The sequence below is a fragment of the Girardinichthys multiradiatus genome, chromosome 6 (assembly GCF_021462225.1).
Source record: "Girardinichthys multiradiatus isolate DD_20200921_A chromosome 6, DD_fGirMul_XY1, whole genome shotgun sequence".
NCBI lineage: Eukaryota > Metazoa > Chordata > Actinopteri > Cyprinodontiformes > Goodeidae > Girardinichthys > Girardinichthys multiradiatus.
In genome coordinates this window covers 29,180,517-29,201,903 of record NC_061799.1, presented here as the reverse complement: position 1 = coordinate 29,201,903, position 21,387 = coordinate 29,180,517, and the positions used below count along the sequence as shown (strand labels likewise).

Here is a 21,387-nt window from a genome sequence, read left to right as displayed (position 1 = left end):
TTTCATACATAAACTAAAGCATAACATGCATATCGCTGAAATATCTCTTTTCCAGTTCGAGTGACACTGGGGGTATAAAAGGCTGACATTAAATAGGTAATTAGCAGGCAACAAGCCTGCAGTCAGCTGCTCAACAGACATGCACCACGCTCATGCCTTAGATTTTGTTGTTAAATATTTCCAAAAAGCCAGATTTATCTTTCTGGTGAGCTATTGAAGAGTTAAATGTAGTAGGTTTTTAACATATAACTGTCTAAAACATTGATATTTTTCATGTATAAAAACTTTGTTTAATTATTTAATCAAATCAGCTATATAGGTGATTAATACAAATATTAAACATTGTTGGCAATTAATGGTTATTGACCATTTTTGGCATGCAACATGTGCAACCTTTCTGAATCACCGTGTTCAGAAAGCGTATTTCTCAATAAATGCCAGTAATAAAAACATGTAAGGAAACCTTCAGAAATGCATTACACCTGACCTTTCCTAAATGTTCATCGCCTTCTTAGACCCACAACTGCATTTTCTGTCCAACTACGATCCATTTTCCAACATTACAATGATGTTGCAGGCTGTTAGTTCTGATATTACATTCCCAATGCTTCTCTGATTTACACGGCATAGTGTGAAGGTATGCGGATCCCTCCATCTCCTCATGTGGGCCAATTACCCTTTGGGGTTTTTCTATATCAAGCCGTTTTAACAGAAAGCTGAGAACTGCATAGGAAATGGAGGGGAGCAAGTAATACAAGGATGTGGTATGTAAGACATTTTAAAACAGCAGTGGAAGGACTTGTTTAGGGCCCATTTATGAATCGGGGGCTGTTAATCTTTTGTTTACAGTACAGTGGAAGCTACTGGCTTCTGGCAGCCCGGAGAAAAGACACAGAGACGGGACAGAGAGACGAGCTTCAGCTATGGTGAAAACACCGCACGCAATGCAACAACATAGATCAGAAAGGAAATCCTTAACAGTTTAAAACTACACAAGTCTGTGTGTGTTTGAGTAATGAACAAGCTAAGGTCTGGTAGGACTCCCCAGCAGGTAGAGTTGATTTCTCTCAGTGTTTGGGACTCCAAGTTGAAAGATTCATTCGTCGCCCACAGAGTTCTTCCCATGTATCTTCCTCAATCTTCCTTCCACTAAGGTACGACCAACCCACGCTCCTAAAACAACCCGGCAGATTACACACGCAGACTACAGGGACACGGACAGAATGTCTGCTTACATCTAAAAGGCAGAATTTCATGTTCATAACTTACATGTTTATTATTTTTCCAATTAAAAAAAACAAAAAAACATTAGGGATTCACATCTTTCTACGCATTACAGGAGTTGCAGGTTATTATCTAAAGCACAAATACATCTTTTAACGTATTATTATTTTTTTTATTCATGAACCTTTTTCTATTTGCTGCGCTCTCCAGGAGTTTTTATTTTTCAATTTTTCTTGTACGATAATCTGTATTTGGTTTCTTACCTCACATTTATTTATTAGATTAATTATCCATTTAATTGTTTTTACTAATGTTTTTCTATGACCGAAATATATATGACTATCTTTTTTTCTAGATTTCTTTGTAGGTGCTCATGTCTATATTAAAACTGACCGACTCAGTGTAAAATAACCCATTTTATATTTTTAATGCTTCGTTTAATTTGGGTAATTGGTCTGCTTTCCATAGGGGCTGCACGGTGGCACAGTTGGTAGCACTGTTCCCCTGCAGCAGGCCTGGGTTCGACTCCCGGCCGGGGGTCTTTCTGCATGGAGTTTGCATGTTCTCCTCCTGCGGGCGTGGGTTCTCTCCGGATACTCCAAAGACATGCCTGTTAGGTTAATTGGTCTCTCCAAATTGCCCTTAGTTGTGTGAATGAGTGCGTGCGTGGTTGTTTGTGTGTTGCCCTGCGATGGACTAGTCTGCCCATAGACTGCAGGAGGTGGGTACCAGCTTCCCAGTGACCCACTATGGAAGAAGCAGTATAGAAATGAGAAATGATTTGCTTTCCATAACCAATTCACCAACCGATTCATTTTGCATTTATTCTATATTTTTATACTAGCCTTTATATTTATATATTCATAATTTGTATTTATTTGTGTTAATTTCTTTTTTCACCAATGTCTTATTGATTTTAAGAATATTTACCATTCATGTATATTGTCTTTTTAAATTTTTCTTTGTAACTATACGGTAAAATCAAACATAGTAGTGTTCATGTCTCAATGTTTTCTGAAAACTGACTTAATTTTATATATGTTCCTTCTCATTTGGGTTATTTTATTAGCTTTTATTACCTTTACCATATTTGCTAATGCATTTGTTTGTACTTTTGTTTTACAATCCCATCGTATTTATTAAATATATTGTTTCTAACTTTTTCACTGTACATACAGGGTAGAAAATTGATGTTTTCTCTGCAACAATCATGACCTCGTCTGTATAAAAACCGACAGCTTTAACATGTTTTGCTGCATTTTAACCTCATCTTTTTAACTGCTTGGGGGCAGGTTCGTGACTAATGGTGTGGTTCACAGAATGGTATGAAAGGTACAATATAAATAAAGTTGGACTGATTAATAATTTTTTGGACTTGTTTAGTTCATGTTTGCCAGAAAAGTGCCTGAACTGAACAAAAGTTAGGAGCAGATCCAGTTCCTAAAGTTTCAGTTATACTGTCTCTGTCCCATTGGGCTCCACAGGATAATCTCTATATTGAACCCTCTGATTAGCACTCCAGTCAAACCATTTCTTATGGGCTGACATCAGACCTTTTTTAGAAATATGATTCTATGGCAGAAATTCCTCAAAGCAATCAATCGAATCGACTGTCTCCCCACTAAGCACACTTGGATGAGGAGCGTTCACTTGGACCTAGGGAGAGATTTGGGGGGCTTTAGGACTTGTGGACTCTCTCTCCAATATTGCAGCAGCTCGAGCGTGAAATAAAAGTAAATGGGAATACTGGAGATGGGGACATATATCTTTGTTTCTCTGAAAGCGAGGGGACAGAGTGTGGACTGAGGCAGGTAATTCACACACAACACAACCGAAGCTCTGATATAGAAAATGCTGTACTTCAGCACTTTTTGCCTGTAAATCAATGACTCCTACTGAAAACCAGCTTTCTACTGTATGTTCTGAAAGCTGCTTTGCTAATACAAATTATGCACCCACTGCTTTTAAATATCTAGATTTCAAATTAATGCAGTTTTACTCAGCTTTTTCATAAGTACATTTAATTAAAAAAAGTGAAATTGAAAAGATTTCCAATACAAGTAAACCCAGAAGCCTTGTCATTTTTTTCTTCTTCTGAGGGAGTGAACATTTCAACAGAACCAAGCTTGAAGCATTTCTCCCTGAACAATACATTTTTATCTGTGATCTGTTTAAATGCAAACACAGATCTATATTTATGCACTCACATCAACTTAGACTATCTGATGGATTTGACTCTTTTCTTGCTTTTACTTCATCACAATGTTCTCACCACTGTGAGCTTGTGCCTCTCTGCCTGTAAAAATATACATCAAATATGGATATAGAGGGAAGTCTATTAAAAGGACCAATTATAGTATTGGCATACAGAATTTTAATTGCATCCTAGCAGTCATTGCAAATTAGATATTGCAGACACTTATATACTGTGAAGCTGTAGCTGCAACCAATTTAGGAAACCAAAAGCAGACTTTTTCTTTTTTTTTTTTCATACGGTGCGGTTTGCTTTCACATTGTACTTTTTGCAAGTGAACTATTACTTGTAATCAAAGCCACGAGTGTGCTGATCATTGCTCTGATTGGACAGAAATGATAGGGGCGGGACACAGCACAGACCGAGAAATGGAGGAAAACAGTGGAAGCCCTGCAAGCAGCACCTCTGTTCTGCATGTTTGTGCCGTTATTACAGCTGCAATATCATTGTGAGTCAAGAGCAGCTCATTCAAAACAGATTTTACGATGTTCAATTTATAATTTTGGAACCCTGTCAGAGAATGCGTGCTGCAAGCCAATGGAGAGGACGTGCTCTGCTTGCCCTGTCCCACAACATGCCGGTCGCAGCGTTGCTAAGCAACATACAGCTGATCACGTATGATTTGAGAACAACATACATCTTTGCTACTGGCTACGGTGGCTTGTTAAGTCCAAAGAGACGTATGTTTTCTACATTTGGTGCGGTTCGCTTATGGTTTAAATATGAACCGGCTCAGAGTCCATTTGGAAGTGGACCGAGACCACCACAAAACGTTTGGTATGAACCAAGGTTCGCTTGAGGGTATTCACACCTGCACAAAAGGTCCGGACCGAGGGGGGAAACGAACACTGGTCTGTTTAAAGCGGACCAAAAGTGGATGGTGTAAATACATCCTGAGTGATTTCCACGGCCTGCATGTCAAACTGCGCTGAGATGCTTTTTGAGGCATTCACTTTGCTGGTCCAGTTTGAAACTACTGTGTATATAAGACATTGGCTACTAACATATTATGGCCACACAAATGATGCTTTCCTTTTTATCCTCAAAAGTTTAATTTCCAAGCTGGAAAAATGAACAAAAGGCTCCCAAATTTCAGCAGGAAAAGTCTGACGTTTCTTACCAACCTCAACCTTCAATATGGCTGCCTAACATAAAACAGCGGCTGTAAAAATTTTTTAGAAATAATACTACCACACAAATCATAAATTGTGGATTATGTATGTTGATTTATGGTAAATCGGAAGCGATAAATAGCCAAAATACGCTAAAAACGTTGACCCTACACCATCAATCAGTTCAAACTGTGGATGTTGGGAACGGTTTCCCTTCTAAGGAACAACTCCCTTTAATTCATAACCTCTACATCCATCATTTTAAAAGACCCTGAATGATCAGTCTCATTCAGATAGTCTCCTCTCTTAGCCACCTTTACATTCTTACAGTGATAAGAGTAGGACAAAAAAAAAGAAAATAACAACCTGCTGGCCAGAAATAGCAGTGGCCAAGGACAAGACGAATCACTGGTGCAGAGACCAGTCTCCTCAGGCCAGCTTGCAACACATGGTGAGGGACAAGCATAACAGTAAAAGCAAACTATAAATTAACATTAAAACCTATCAGCTAAACCACCAGCAGTCAACATAACAGACCAGGCCATCTGTTGGAGTAATAGTTGCAGCCTTAAAGGATAACTTGAAATTAAACTGAGGTAATAAACAAAACGTCTCCAGTGAGGCAGCACAATTACCCTTATTTAACTTTTAATGGTCTTACTTTAGGGCTTAAGAGGAATCTGTGAAGGAAAATTCTGCATCAAGACGGTTCATTTAAAATGGTTCATTCAAAAAGATGGTACATCTTCGGAAGGAAGCAAATAGATCTTAACAGCGAATACAACACAGCCTCAATAGGTCCATTGCCAGATATTCAAAAGCTGCTTACATCTGAGTCCACATCTTTCGCAGAATCACTCATTTGTTACTTAATCAGCTTCTTTCAGAGCTGCTTCCTTCCCTGCAGGGAAAAAACCCAGCAGTGTGGGTTTAAGCCTGACCCTCAGCTTTGCACGAAGCTCAATGTTTTCTGAATTACAGAGATATGATTTTGCTGTTTGCACCTTAAATAGCATCGAGGAATGCCCAGTGATAGGTGTTTAAGATTCAATAACCAAGCCAGCGTTTACCAAAAGCATCAAGCATTAAGTGATATCCTGAGAATGTAGCCTCCACATAGCCCCTCTCAGAACGTCCTCATTACTCGCACTAAGCAGCCGCAGAAAACCGCCACATACCTGGGGTTCCCTCGCAGGGCAGCGTGATGCAAAGCGTTGAATCCATTATTGTTAGTGATGGTGACGTCTGCGCCGGCCTCCAGCAGCACCGACAACATGTCATCTCTTTTCTTGCTAATTGCATCGTGCAGAGGTGTGTCACCTTCCGAATCCTAAACGGGAAACCTAATGTTACTCAGTGCCCTTTAACTAATACATTGAAAACCATGTCTCCAATTATACCAAACCTCACTTATCTTATATTTCTCACTCTGTGAAAGTGTGCAAGGTTACAGTTACCTGAAGGCTAGGGTGGCAGCCAAAATCCAGCAAGGTTTTAACCACCTGTAGATGGCCCTTGTTGACTGCTATGTGTAGCGGAGTCTGCCTTCGCTTGTTCCTGGCGTTCAAGTCAGCCCCACCCCTGTGAAGCACCTCAATGACAGAGCCTTCATCGCCAAACGCTGCGTGGTGCACCGCCCGATCTCCATCTTTATCCTGAGCACAGCAAAAATAAATAAATAAGCATCAAGCTCATTCAAGGATTTATTTATCTATTTCTTAGCTTTAAAATATCAATTAAAAAGGCTATTTTTGGAAAAGAATGAACACAAATTCCACCGACCTCAGCCTCTAGGTCTACGCTGTGTTTAAGCAGCAGTTTTAGGACATCCACGTGCCCATTCTGACTGGCTGCCTGCATAGCAGTGTGTCCCGCACACTGTCCATTCACCTGCAATGGAAAACAGGAGCACGTTTCAATATTCAGTTTTAATCTCTGCAAACCCTCCAGACCCCTCAGGTGTTCTAAAAAACCTCTTCTGTTGGAACCAAGAATTAGAACTAAACTCACAGCAGGACATCATTTCCTCGCTACTGAACAGGCTTCATGAAGATCTGATGGCAATTTTATTTAGTTTATCCATTTTAGCAAATTTTAAGAACGTTTTATTTTAGTTTTGCTTTGTTGCATTTTTTAAATTTGACAGCCTGTTTATTTTTTTAAGTTTTTACAACTAATTTTGATTTCTTTATAAATAAATGCAATTTTAAGTGTTATATTTATTAGCTTACTGGATAACGTTTTTTTTATTGGTGCTTTTTTATTATAAGAATTTCAATGATTTTTCATTGCAATAGCATTTCCTGAGTTCTACATGTTAAATGACACCCAGTTGTGTAGTGAATTTTGTTTTCACAGATGCACCAATCAAGCAGCCAGAGAACAGAATTAGCAAATGTTCCCTTGATCAAATAAATAAATGGATATAATATAAATAAAATAATAATGGTGAAAATCTCCACTAGGAAAATATGATATTTTTATAAATAAATACAAAATAACCATAATGGGACATACATATCAGTTGGCCAGAGATCGGAACCCACTGAATCCGACAATTTTCCTTTATTCGCCTCTGATTGGTGATCAGAAAGTGAAATACAAAAACAAAATCTCAATTCTATCTTCCTATTCATTAAAATGCATCAAAACTAAAAATGCCCCATGTTTAACCTCTATAATTACAGCAACCAACTGCATAGATTTTGATGCAATTGAAATATCAGGTACACGTTCTTCGATGCATAAAAGGAGATAATCTTGTAAATCAATCACTTCTGGTCAGATTCAATCTCTATCACAGAAGCTACAGTATTGTTTTTCTCTTTCATGTGTTTTACTTCTTAAAACAAATAAAACTGGGAGGTCAGACTAGGAAAAAAAAATATATATATATATATAATATCAGCCAGAAAAAGCCAGATCAGTGCATCTCTAATTATTTTATTTACATAGTTTAGCTATTTCTGCAGCTCCTTTTCTTTGTTTGCTAATTTGTTTTCAACCTCTATAAAGCATTCTGTGTTACCTTTACCTGCATGAAACATGTTCTATAAATAAAATTGACTGATTGCTTGATTGATGCAGAAAATTAGCTGTTAGGAGATAAGGGTTTTGTGAGGGTGTGTTTGCATGAGTATGCAAGGCTGGGCGTGCAGCTTTCATCACCAACTGCAGCACTGCAAGAACTGAGAGCATAAATATTAATGTGAACTCCTCTGGGAGTCGCGAGACATCTCTTGTCCTGGCAGCCGGCTCACTTGGCCAGACTCAGTGTGCTCAGCTTTAAGTAAATAATTCCACTGAAAGGCAAGAGGGCGTCCGGCCAGCATTCACCAATGACACACGCACGCTCTTTCACTCTTCTGGTCCGACGGAGAACGGCGTTGCAGACTTGACGTAAGGATTTCTTTGTACCTCTGGGAGCCACAAGTTACTGTTTTGTGGTAAATATTTTGTTTTCCTGTGCTGCGGGCTGCATCAGAACATAATCCACAACCATATGGGATTTATAGCCCCCCACTTAGAACAGAGAATGTACCAAGGTCTGTGCTGCAGTGCACACCAGAGCTCCTTGGTCCCTCTACTGGGTCTGTCTTAATGTTCTTCTGACTGAGGGAGGAGTACCGGTGGGAGGATCTCATAGATTTATCCAGAGAGACAGTAAGACTAGTCAATAGTTGTAAAGAAGATAAGAGATTAGAAATTGGGTATTTCACCTCCAGTTACCAATGTGCTCTGGTCTTTTGGATTTTTAAAGATAAAACAGGTTTATATTCTAACAACAAATCCAGGCATGAAATGACTGTTTGCTTCAAGGTCAAATGGTTCATTTTTTCAAATATCGCAGCAATCTAAAGTATTGGAATACTTCAATGTAGGCAGCTATAAACGGGGGCTTGGATGCTCTGTAAGGTCTCCTTGCATCATTACAGCAACATGAGCACTGTACATGATCACCGCCTGATGAGACGAAACCAAACGGCATGCTGACGACGTTGTCAGAAAATACTAAATATGTCTTTTAAGCTGCTGTCGGTCTCCTAATGTTTCCCCTCATCAAGTGTTTATGGAGATATTTAAATGCAAGTTGGATTGAAGCTGTGCCTGCACAAGTAAATGTGCAGACTTTGTGCAGCCAACCACTTATATGAAATTCTTTCATCGATTTTTCTTCATCCTGTTTTTAATCATATTTATTTGTGTAGCTAACGTGAATAAATGAAACCTAAGAAAAAAACGAATGAATAATATTGTTAATAAATACAGTTAATTTGCAATTTACAAGAAACTCTTAATTTTCCATTATTACATTTTAAGTGAAGGGTGTGATCGAAACAAAGGTTTTTCCATTGGGAGTTGAATTCTCGCTTCATTTTATTTATCATCACTGTGCTGGAATTGGAACTTTATAGTTGTATTTTCCACTTTCAAGTACAAATCACGGATTACATTTTATTTTGAGGTACGCAACTTATGCAAAAGTTTCTTGTAAAACTGAATGAAACAAAACAAGATTTTTTTTGACTTGGGGATGTGAAAAATATCTAAATGGTTCCAGAAATAATAAGAGAATATTTTGGAAATTTTCAGACACATAATTTTTTAACATATTTGTCAGTACTGCCAGTAGTTAAAATGCAATGTAATGGGTAAATCTTTCAGATGTTTGTTGTTTTGGGGAAATGTGCTGGTAGGGGCGTGGCCAGAGGCATGCTTGGTTCCCTTTCAAACAGGCTTCCAGTTCTAATTTTATTTATTTTTGTTATGCTGCTGTTGGCACTTTCTACATATATTTCACACATTAAAGTGCAAATCTTGGGATAAATTATATTTGGTGGCAGGCTATAAATGCAAACGTTTATTGTAAAGACAATAATTTCATGTTTTTGGGAGGACAATTTGTCATTGAGCTTCATCTGAACTGTTTTCTAAAGATTATTAAAAGAAAACAAATGAATACATAGTTTATATATGGCATTCCTACATACATCCACATCAGGTCTCTTCAAAATGTCCTCCACTTTAGCCAGGTCTCCATTAGCTGCTGCCTTGACCAGCTCCTCGTTGATATCTCCAGACTCTTGCGTCTCGAATAGTTTCTTCAACAACTGAGACAAACGCTCTGGGAAAACAAGCGGAAACAGAGATTGATTTTATGTAGGTGCCAAAGAAAAAGAGAGCTGCGAGGACAAAGGACTAATATGATACTCTCCAAGCGACAGCAGTGCATGTTCACATGTACCTCCAGAGGCATTGCTGACAGCAGAGCCGGAGGGGGCGATCTTAGTGACAGCCGCAGGATTGTACGTCCAGGAAGTCCCACAAACCTCGACCTTCAGGTCACTGTCAGAGTAGATCTGTTGCACACGGCCCACCTTGCCCAGGGTCTATTTAAAAGTGTTGTGACAAACTCATTAGTTCTGAAGTGCAGCTGTCTTAAGGCTGTGCATGAACGTTGAGTGTTACAGAGTCAGGGACAATTAAGAGACTGAAAGGAAAAAAACTGGAAAACAAAAAAAAGATCAAAATGGAGAAAACAGCAGCACAAAAGGGCAGCGCATAATCATCCAATTTTAAATTACATCATCTTGATAATAGCTATATAGGGGAACTGCACTCTGATAATAGTAAGCTGGGTCGGCCTGTCCTCAAGGATGTCATCAATAACCAGGACTGCTGCTATAGGAGAAGCAGCAGGCGGCAAACAGCCATGGTTAGTGAGCAAAGCAACAAACCATTTCAGGGTTTTCAGGCTCAGCAGCTATTGAGGGGAGCCAATCTGACAGGGACCAGTGGCATAATGGAGAAAACTAGTATAAAATGTGTCTGTCTTGGGAAACAACAAGTAAACATTATATTATGGAAACAGTAACCTCAAGCTGTGAGGAAAAAAAGGAAGAAAAAAATTTTTTTTTATTTATTCCAAAAATTTCTTTAAACTTACAGGCAGCATGGCCTCAGCCCACTCCCCATGCCCTCTTTGTAGCAGCTTGATGCGGTCGATGTCGTAGCAGATCTGAACCAGATCTCCCACATGAAACTGGGAGCTTCCTCCCTCTGCACCGGCTGCAACTTCACCGCTGCGCACTACATTAGCCTTCGTTAGCACTGCTGGGTTAAACGTCCATCTGTGGATGTGATTGTTAAATCAGAGCAACACAAATAAAATCACGTGGTTCGTGCTGCTAACAGCTCACAGAGTGGAAATTCTGAGCAAAATGTAGTCCAAAAATAAACTGATTTGATAAGAAAAATTCTCACGGCAGCATTTTAAACCCATTTAAAACAAACAATGCTTTAATGAACGAGGTAAGAAATTTCAGACCTGATGTGAACAGAGGTAGCATAAAGAGGTAAGAAGCTATTTAAAGGAAACCATTTGCTACATGTGTAGACCCATCTGTGGATCATTCAGGTTGCGAAAGAGCGAGAGAGAGCTAGACTTTCAGCAGATAACAGCAAGGCCTAAATAGAGAACAGGAAGGTTGCTCTAATTGAAACTGTTATACTTTTAGCATCAACACTGGGGTGTTTAGGGAAAATGTGACTGTTTAAAACTTAAATTCATGTAGTGATGATGCATTTATGACTTCAAGAGATGGACTGATAACTGAAAATATAAGGAGCATTTTTTATATTTATTTACCCATTTCATTGTAAAGAAATCTACTTTTTCAAGCATATGAAACCATGTTTGTGTTTTAGAGAACAGCTGAGAGAAGTTTTGCAATGACCTTAAGTAAAAGAAGGTCCTCAAAATTCAACACATGATAAAATATGGTTTTATTTCTTTTATTTCTTAAAAGCCAGTAAATCTAACCCTGCCTTAAAATGTACTTGCCTGTTCCCACTGGGGTACTGAACCACAATGTCGTGGTCCTCATCAATGCCACAAACGGTGCCTGTGGTTGTGAGGGTCTCAAACATCCCGTCAGTCCATCCCCCATGGCCATGCTGGAGGGACTGAACAATCTCTAAATCCAGATCAATGTTGACCAGGTCTCCAATCTGAAGACCGCCAGGATTTCTGTTTCCATTCTGCTCACCTACGAGGTGAAGGTAACTTTAAATATTCAATAAAATAACTGTATTCATAATGAATGTTGCACAGCAAACTTTAAGAGACTGCAGCTGACCTTAAAGAGAAGTATTAAAGATATCAATAGAATATACTGGATGGCTATTTTACATGAATAATACACCACAAATCTTTCTACAATATCTAAAATAATGATAATATCAAACTTAAGGAGTGAACTGAACTATTTGACAGAATATGTATTGAAAGAACATCTAACATGCATGATTGTGTTCTACTTACGTGACTATGCAGTACTGCCATCTAGTGGCCACACAGATCTAAGTACAAGTAAACCTGCCCTAATGCCCTTGAATTCACTGCACCAGCATAAGAGGTGAGAAATTTGGTGCAATAATGACGATAGACACACATCACTGGCTTACTTACCTAAAACAGGACAGTGGTCTCTGTAAAACGAGCCTCCTTTGGCATCCTGGACACATTTCAGGTCAGACTGAGAGGAATGAAAAAAATAATAATGTTAATTAATTTTAAAAAACTAGATCTACACACTTGAGATACAATGTTTGCATATGCCAACAGTTAGCGGTGCCCTATGGGTAAGGCTGGGCAGCGAAACAGAACAGGTACCAACAGACACCTTCGGATCATTTGTGATGACTCAGATGTGTAACCCTTATGGTGGAGTTAGATAGCAGATCTGATCATAAGATGAAACACACAATTCTCTGAAACCATAAAACACTACAGGTCTCAACAAACAACCCTTGTTGAACACAGGCTGCACTTTGACAACAGTGCGGTGAATAAGTATTTACCCCCTTACTGGTTTATTCTGCTTTTGCTTCTCTGTCACACTGAAGTCTTTCAGATCATCACATACATTTTAGAGTCATACAAAGATAACCTGAGGAAATACAAAAAGCACTTTTCAATAACTTCACGTTTTAAAGGTTTAATGCCGTCTAAACCAGCCTGGCCCTATGCAGACATTTAATCTTGAGTATGATGTTCTCCGAAAGCTTTAGAAATGGCTTGGCAATGGTTTCCACACTTTAAGATGTCAACGTCTTTGTTTTTTTTATTTGTTGTTAAATTTCTTTAAAGTGATTTATTGGTTCTAATGTTCCAGGCAGTAATCAAACCTGAACTGCCAAATAACTGTGATTAATCAAAGTTAATTCATGATTTAACTTTTCACCTAAAGCAAGGTTGTCTTGGAAAGCTTTTTTTTTTTTTTCCTTAACAAATGATATCAGAATTTGAAAACTGCATTTTGTATTAACTCAGGATACTTTTGTCTTATATTAAAATTTGTCCAACTACCTGAAATGTGTCAAAAACAAGCAAATCAAAAAACTGTAAGGCAAGTGGCCAATACAAACATAGAAAGAATTTCGCTCATGCGTCATTTGGACCCCCTTCCAACCTGCAGGCATTTTGTATCAAACTGAAGTCTTGATAAACAACAAACACAAAACTACTTATTTAAAGGGCAGATGCCATCTACCTCCCTTTGACTCTATTAAAATAAAATCTGTCATGCAGCAAGGAAACCTGATTGGCCATTTTTGTAGAAAAGCAAAGGCACCCTCAGCCAATAAAGAGAAGGCTTTTTATTTGAGACACGTGTGTCACTGTGTCCACAAAAACCTGAAAGTTGACCTGCATGTTCACTTGCCCCCTGTCTTAAAAGAAGCAACAGCAGATTGCTTTTATCATGCAGATATCTTCCCCTTCCATCTGCCTGCACAATGATTCCTTACACATTCTGACTGTGTGGCTCTCACAAAGCCCTGGCAGCAAAAGAAAGAGACCTCATCCCGGTGGTCAAACACAAAAGCCCCCTAACAGCTGTTCTTTTGAAAGACTATGTTTGAATCAGTGAGGAAGCATCATGGTCAGACAAGAGGTTTCCTCACCATTCCCTCAAAGCCAACCCTGTACAGGTTCTTGGCCCCGTTGTCCCAAAGTACGTAGGCGGCGCTGTGAGGGCTGGCTGCACTCCAGTCCTGGATCTCCGTCACCTGTGAGGAAGGAAAAATCAGGTCAGAAAAAGACATGATACTCGAGTGTCTTACATTTTACAAAAATAAAAAGATTTGGCATTCAAAATGGAAACTAGGGATGTCCTGATTCAATGTATTGATTCAGGGTCCTAAATCACACTGTCTGTAATTATCTCCGTTGAACTCAATTATGAAAGTTTCCCATTGTAGAAATATGAAAAAGGAGTTTTTGTAACCAATGGCCTCCAAGCACCCTTATGGCAACACCATCGAGTCAGTATAGGGTTTTAAGAGATCCCAGAAGCCTTACAGATACCACTAAAGTAAAAGTGACAGATTTCTAGAAAATATTCAGAAAATTAATACACCCAAAAAACGGCATAAAACACCATATTTCTTCCTTTGCTGTATTACATTGGTAACATGAGGTGAGTCAAGAAGAACAAGTTGTCCACAATGATCAGAAAACAGGCAAAAAGAACCTTGACAGAAAATATAACACATTTTTAGTCACTACTGACAGTATTAAACATGACAAAAAATGATTAACCTACATGTTATTTTGGGAAATGGTTCTTAGCCGTTAGCCTTTTGACAAGTAAAAACGATGCTTTTTACTGTAAATAACCATGGAGCTACATGCAGAGGACCACAAAATCCATTTAAAATTTGAAAAATAAGGTAAAGATAGATTTGCTTTCAAACACCAGTAGTAAATTTCTTTCATAACGATATTTGGAGTGTCGAGACTTAAGTAAATGAATTCTTTAATTAAATAGTGCGCCTTTAGTAAATACTGAAACTCAACTTTAATTACTTTCAGGCTGCTTCCAGAGCCAACTGATTAATGGGCCTTAAGATTTAATATTCATGCTAACCTAACAACAGATCTTGCAGGAGATGTAGCGGTGCTTTTCTACACGGCATACTGCTGACAGCATCATAAAGCAGTAATGAGATATGTTGTTAACAGTACCAAATAATGGATTACATTAAGGGGCTGTTAAACCGAATACTCCAGACTCTGCATAACACTCAAATACAAACACCAGTTATGGTGTAAAACAATTTAATAAAATTGACAGAGTGAGATGAACACATGCAGAAATTAGACTATGTTCTACAGATGTCCAGGGTTTCTGCATTATCTGGAATAACATGCAGTAAAAGGCCTTTTCTGTAGATCAGTTATAAAAAAAAATAAATATCTTGCTAACTGCTGGGACTTTCCTTCAAGTACTTCATTCTTCATGAGGCAGGATAGTTTATTAATCCTTAACAACTTTACGTACCAGGCAGTGGTCATGCATTTGCAATTGGTGCTGGAATTAAATCTGTGTTGTGCTTTTTTTTCTTCCTTTTCCCCAATAGCGCCAAGCAAAGATCTATAATGTCTGTCCTTTCCTCTAGAGCTGCACAGACTGCTTTCCGTTGGCAACTGATTACAAGCACCATTGACGTTGACATCAGTATTTTTAGTTGACCGACATTTTTAATGTCTCACATTTTAAGCATATTGAATAAATGTTGGTTTTCTACAAGTCGCTGTGTGTGTGGAAAGGACCCCTGGCAGTAGTCTGCAGCGATATGTTTGTATTTGTGTTTGTGTGGTCGGTACATCAGGGCAAAAAAACTGCGCTGCCCTTAAAAAAATGATTGTCTCTCTGCTACGTTTTACTCAGTATATGTTTAGACACATGTTTGACTGATTGATGCATTGCATTAAATGATTTTTATAAACTCATAACCACTTCGGAATGATATTAATACGACAGCATAAAAACTTTAAATTGAAACTAGTGTAACAAATCTAACAATTCATTTCTATTCAGTTCATTTAAAAAGTGGCACATTATAAAAAATGAAAGGTCAATTTAATCCAATCATTCAGACAGATTCCAAGTCAATTTCATTCCTATTGATCCTAGTTATCAAAGAAAGCAGTCAGGTTGAGTTTATGATTAAAATAGGTTGGAGGTTTTCTATCTAAGGAAACCCAGCAGACTGCATAGAGTCGCTGTCTTGCAGCATTCACTCCTGGATGAGCATGTAGCAACAGTGGACAGGCGCTTGATTGTGTCATCGACTTTGCAGCATTCCTTCATACTGAGCATGCATGTAGCAAAAGTGGAAGGGAAGACTTCCTTTTAACAGGAAGAAACCTCTGACAGAACCAGGCTAAGTGTGAGCAACCATCCGCAATGACTGACTGGGGGTTTAAGAAGACAGACCATACACACAAAAGGCACAGAAGCATGATGTAGGAGTACGTTCTACACAGAATAAAATGATCCTGGTTTGTTTCTGCATTTATTTGGTGTTCTGTGTGCACTACACTAGCATTTTAACCCAGGCAGTGCACTTCCTGTTTTGGCTGAGACGGTCTATATTTGAATCAAATCATATCCTGTGGTGGAAACTTGTTTTTCCTGCTAAGGTTTAAACAACCTAGGAGTTCCTTGGACCTCCTCTTTCATGCTTACTAGACCAACTGTAATTGTAGATCAGAAACCAAAAAAAAAAAAGTCATTAACCAAGTTGAGGTTTAGCCATTTGTGTCTTACCTTTCCTCTCCTCCCATTGCCTCCATCTTGATCTTCCCACTGCCAGTCCACTCCTCTAACAACCCGGCCGCCAGCAAAGATCCCCCTGGCCGTAATTTTCTTTGACTTGCGACGTGACTCCAGAAGTACTCTGCTCAGATGTAAAAACAGAAACAGATGATTAAAAGAAACACTATATCAACTCAAACATGTCACACTCACAGGGGCTGCTTGGAGGTACATTTTCTTTAATGGAACGAACACGTGCAGTTTCTAAGTCTGCAAGCAACTCCTTTTCAACAGTAGGTGTAAAATGCAGCTCAACAAAAATAAAAAAAATGACCCCACCAGATGATGGGAGCTGGGAAACCCTCCAGTGCCCCCTGCAGATTATGCAACGTCTGCCTCGAGGGAAATAAAGTTCCCCTCTGTTGAAAACAATGCTGCCAGCTGCTCGGCCTTGTGATTTATTTGTAAAATAACAATAGGCCTGGAGTCTAGACCACTATCCCAACACTGACGGTCGATGCAAAATAAAAACCAAAAGTTGGTTAGAAATTAAACTGCATGTAATGTTCAGATAGAAACTGATCTGCCCAAATCAACAGCGATGTGTCTCCAACTGAAAAGGTTTTCAAAGACGTTTACAAAAAGTCAGGAAGGAAATAACTAAATAAGCTAAAATGGAAATACTCAACACAAACACATTCAAAGCAGCATGCTGCTGTGATGACATTTGGGAAGCAATGTTGACCTACTGACCTACTGAGAAGTATGTTCCTGTACTGTACAGTATATGCAGTTAAGGAATAAGCTTTGCTTCACAGTTCTCTCAAGGCTTCGGTTATCCCTGTTGTTTCTGCACTTTTTCTTTCCACAAAACTTTCCATTAATATACTGAAATACGACCTTTTCTGCCTCCCAGTTCAAAAAAGCCTTTATTTATTGGTCTTATGTAATATTCAAATTTTCTGGGAGAGTAAATGTTGGGCTTTCATTGGCTGTAAGATATGGTCATGAAAAATACCAGAAAGAAATTCTTGACATATATTAGTTTGTGTGTAATGATTCTAAAAGATTCATTTAAACTTTTAAGTTAAATTACTTAAATACATTTTTTTACACTGAGATGTATTGCAATATTAGCTGTAGTAACAGAAGCTGTAATAACCAGATTATAACCTGTATTTACATGATTAAAACTCTTTGAAAGTTTAGACACAGCAAGAACAAACTTGGGAAAAGCAAAAGATTTTGTTTTCAAAAACTCCATTTTCGTTTTATACACAAGATGCTTTAATGCTATAATGATTGTTTTGAATAATGCTGCCTCTAAACTGGTATGTCTGTTTCAAGTAATCATTTGGATTCACAGATTGCTATAAAAACTGAATTATTCCAAAGTGTTTAAAGAGAAGGCAACTAGACCGTTTCTTTTGATTTAAGCACTTAGGACTGTCCAGTCCTGGATGACTGAGAATCTACATCAACATAATTTTTTATTTCCAGCACTTGTGGGCAAAGAAAGATCAGGCAGTTAACGGTTGATGCACCATAAACTCGCTAAGAGGCTAGGGACATTGTAATTTATTAGGCATCTTCATGAATGCTTTTAAAATCATGTAAAACTTTACAAACTCTGAAATCATCTCAGCATTTTAATTCATCCTCAACATGCCTAATCATTGACCCGTGTGTGAGTGTTACAGCATGGCAGCATGCAGACTTATAAAAGCCATTAACACCAATAGAAAAATGGTCAATCTTCTCAAATAAAACAAAATAACTAGAAAAGTTAACAAGAGATGTATTTTTTTTTTTAAAGTGAGTCTTAAAATAAGACCAAGTGGTTGCCTGGCAACTGAAGGCTAGGAGCATACAGACAGATTTCCCCTGCAAGCATACAAAAAGCCTTCTCAAATGTCACACACTCACATTAGGTAACATCAAGCTAGAATGAAGCTCTAAATGGTCCAACTGATCACAATAAAGAGCAGGGATTGCATTACTTGTTTTATCTACTTTATCAATGGAAAGGTCTTAGGCAGCAGACAGCAGTAGGGAACAAACCTCTCGCTGCCCGGTGTGGTGATCCTGTAGAATCGGTGTCTCAGGTGATGCTTGTCTCCATGGTAACAGGTTGTGCAGAGGTCATAATTGGTGCACTCTGCACATTTCCAGCGAATACCAATGATTGGCTGTTGACGACAGGTGTCACACATGGTTCCATCATGCTTGATACCTAAGAAGAAGTTTGTATATATAGGTTAACGGGTAGAGAGTGTGGCGTGTGAGTCTCATTTCTGCATTCTGTCAGAACAACACAGCATGCATAACGTAAAAAATAAAACACAATCTTTTAGGACATATTTACAATGTCTGTAGTTTTTAATATTCTAGCTCCGGTTTCAATAGCCATAATTGAAACTATGCTGGACTGACTGGCTGCTTTTGCAACCTTTAATGGTTTTCTTTCACAACATGACTCATCTTTTAGAAAAGTAAACAAGAATAACTACAGAGCACTGCTCTGTAACCTTTGAATAAATTATCCAGCCTGAACAAATAAACAACTAATTACTGCCAGGAAGACATCAAGGTACAAAAAATGTTGCGTTTATAATTTTTGGATTATTCGTGGGCTAGGTACCTGTATCCAGGTATACCAACATCTTTAAAAGTTTGACTTTCAAAACTGCTTACATTTTTTTCATACATCATATTGCTCCTATGGCATTGCTGGGTATCTGGCTGAAAGAAGGCTACTGCACTTTTAGAGATAAAGGTTAGAGATATGCACTAATGGGGATGTTCTTGTTAATGACATTCTTTTCTACTGGATTTAAAACGGCTACCTCTATCTGTAGCTCATTTTCTTTCTGAAATCCACTTCAACCTTTGCAACTCATTTCTAAGAAGCAGGGGCACCTCAGTTTATTCTGGAGATTAGAGGAAGGGCTAGGGTTCATGGCTCTGTAGTCCTTAAAATATATTTTATGGGGGCACACTTGAAAAAGATGGGAAGGGAGCTGTTCCTGCAAATGCTCTCACTAATGTAAATAAAAAAAGTGTTGTCCATAGAGATGCTCTTTTAAATCTGCCAGAGATCAGAATCGACCACTTCTCTATTGTGCTGCTGAAATCGCTGATTAGCAGGTCTAATATGCATTTTAAAAACTGTTAACAAATCCCCATCAATTATAAATTGACCAAAATAACAATTCTCACTATTTTCAGTTTATAAAGGCATCAACTAACTTTGAAGAACTTTTTAAAACCCAAAATGAATGTTAGGGACATATGCTTTCAGGAATACATGAAGTTTATCTTAATTTCTTCATTTTATGTTGAATTTAAAACCACTATCTTTACTAAATAAAAAGGGTTATAATCAGCGGCACTTTTTTTTTTTTTTTTGCGTGTTATAGTACTTATACAAAATCGTAACGGATAACAACCCAGAAGCCAGGAAAAGCCTGATCTGCGCGTCATTATTATGATGACATTTTTTAACTGTTAAGTATCTTTATAATGGCATCTACTTTACTATATCTAGCATCTCTAGTTTCCAGTCTTAAGTGATCTGGTATAGATATTAGAAGCTGGCTCTAAATGAACTGCGCGCTGTAAACTACCGCCATATTTATTTGTTTACAAGTTACATTCACCGACCCTCCTGAAATGAAGGCTAAAAAGAATGATTATCTCGCTTCTTATTGACGAAAACTCATGTGTTGTTCTGGACGTCTCTCAACATCAAAAGTTATGCAAAAATAATTCCATATAAATAAAGTTACCTGTTGGAGCACTGTCTAATATTCGTATATCATAAGCTCCAGAACAGCGGTAGTTGGCAGCTGTCCCATTATCCCAAACAACGACCACCTCTTCTGGACTTTCGAAACTCCTGACGGTGCCGACATGTCCCTCTCCACCGTCCTGCTTCCCCCACTTCCAGTCGGGTCCGCGGACCACTCTGGCTCCGACTCCTTCCATCATCGCCCGGTTGTTCCTGCCGGTGGTCATTTACGAAAGGGGCTCGCACAAAACACAACAATTCTTACAAGTTAGCGAGCTAGCAGCCTTATGCTAGCAAGCTGTTGAGAGGGCTGGGTAGGCAGTTTCCCAATGAGGTGAAAGCAAGTCCAGACAGGAAAGAAGCTGGGGAGAAAAAAAAAATCAACAAAAGCTACCCTGCTCGCTAACCCGATGAGGGTGCTGGATCCTTTATAAAAACTACAAGCTAACGTTATCTACAAATCAATACTTGATTGGTGATGTTGCCGAAAAGGAAAATCCAAACTATCCAGAAATACTAAACAGTAAACACATTTCCAATTTGCATTAATGTAACTTCTCAGTTTTCACCTCTCCTTCAGTTCACACACATTAAAGCCACCTCTTCAACTTAGCAAGCTAGCGAGCACAATGCTACAGATAGCAATGCTAACTGTACAATTTCTCCTGGCTCCTTGTCACTGAGGGCGAATGTTCTTCTTTTCGTGGCTGCTTATCCTTATCGCTGCTTTAAAAGTGCACAAAAAAAAAAAAAAAAAGATCCAACGGCTTCCCTTTGTTGGCTCCACACTGCTCCATGGACTCAAGTCAGAGTATACGCGTCGCCATTATACTCAATCATCGTTGGAGCCTCAGAGACGAGCAACAACTAGCTACGGAGATGCACGATGAAGCACGAAGACGAGAGCCGAGCGCGAGAGAGACTGATGTGGAAACACGTCTACCAGCCATTATTTTGCAGAGTCATTATATTTCTTTCATACAATCATTGGAGTGTCTCACCTATACACACATGTTCAGAAACATTATTAAAGATATTTTAAAATATAACAATGGAATAAGTTAAAGCTCTACTATTTGACACATTGACCTAATTTTTGTTATTTTAGCAAACAACCAAAACATTAGAAAGCTATATATACATACCTGTGTGACTTTAAGATATTTATGTCCTTTTTAGTGAAAACTGAATGAGTTTTTACTATTTTAGCAAACAACCTAAACATTGGGAAGCTACAATCTACTAGTGTGGCTTCAGTATATTTGCATTCACTTTAGAGGACATTTTTTTCTGTCTTCAAGTTCTAGGCCCACCTATCATATGCATAATCCAAATTTTACGTGTGGTGGCATTTTTACATTTTCCTTGTTAATGTAAGCTTGCATGAATTTAAAACCAAAC

The 21,387-nt window shown here is 38.4% G+C and overlaps 1 protein-coding gene across 6 annotated transcripts in view; it reads right to left on the bottom strand.

The window, feature by feature from the left end:
* The window catches only part of mib1 (MIB E3 ubiquitin protein ligase 1), a 67,034-nt gene extending 46,176 nt beyond the window's left edge, over positions 1 to 20,858 (bottom strand). For 4 of the 6 annotated variants that reach the window (XM_047368005.1, XM_047368003.1, XM_047368004.1 and 1 more), the window contains exons 1-12: positions 19,985 to 20,858; positions 18,258 to 18,429; positions 16,209 to 16,338; positions 13,558 to 13,662; positions 12,062 to 12,128; positions 11,435 to 11,639; positions 10,538 to 10,721; positions 9,836 to 9,980; positions 9,582 to 9,715; positions 6,373 to 6,480; positions 6,048 to 6,245; positions 5,769 to 5,920 (exon numbers count right to left, since the gene is read on the bottom strand). In XM_047368005.1, coding sequence (XP_047223961.1) covers positions 5,769 to 5,920; positions 6,048 to 6,245; positions 6,373 to 6,480; positions 9,582 to 9,715; positions 9,836 to 9,980; positions 10,538 to 10,721; positions 11,435 to 11,639; positions 12,062 to 12,128; positions 13,558 to 13,662; positions 16,209 to 16,338; positions 18,258 to 18,429; positions 19,985 to 20,213 — 1,829 coding nt within the window. In that variant the 5' untranslated portion in view covers positions 20,214 to 20,858. The remainder of the gene's footprint in view (positions 1 to 5,768; positions 5,921 to 6,047; positions 6,246 to 6,372; positions 6,481 to 9,581; positions 9,716 to 9,835; positions 9,981 to 10,537; positions 10,722 to 11,434; positions 11,640 to 12,061; positions 12,129 to 13,557; positions 13,663 to 16,208; positions 16,339 to 18,257; positions 18,430 to 19,984) is intronic. The other 2 variants (XM_047368001.1, XM_047368002.1) reach the window with 2 other exon arrangements.
* Positions 20,859 to 21,387: the final 529 nt, after the last annotated feature.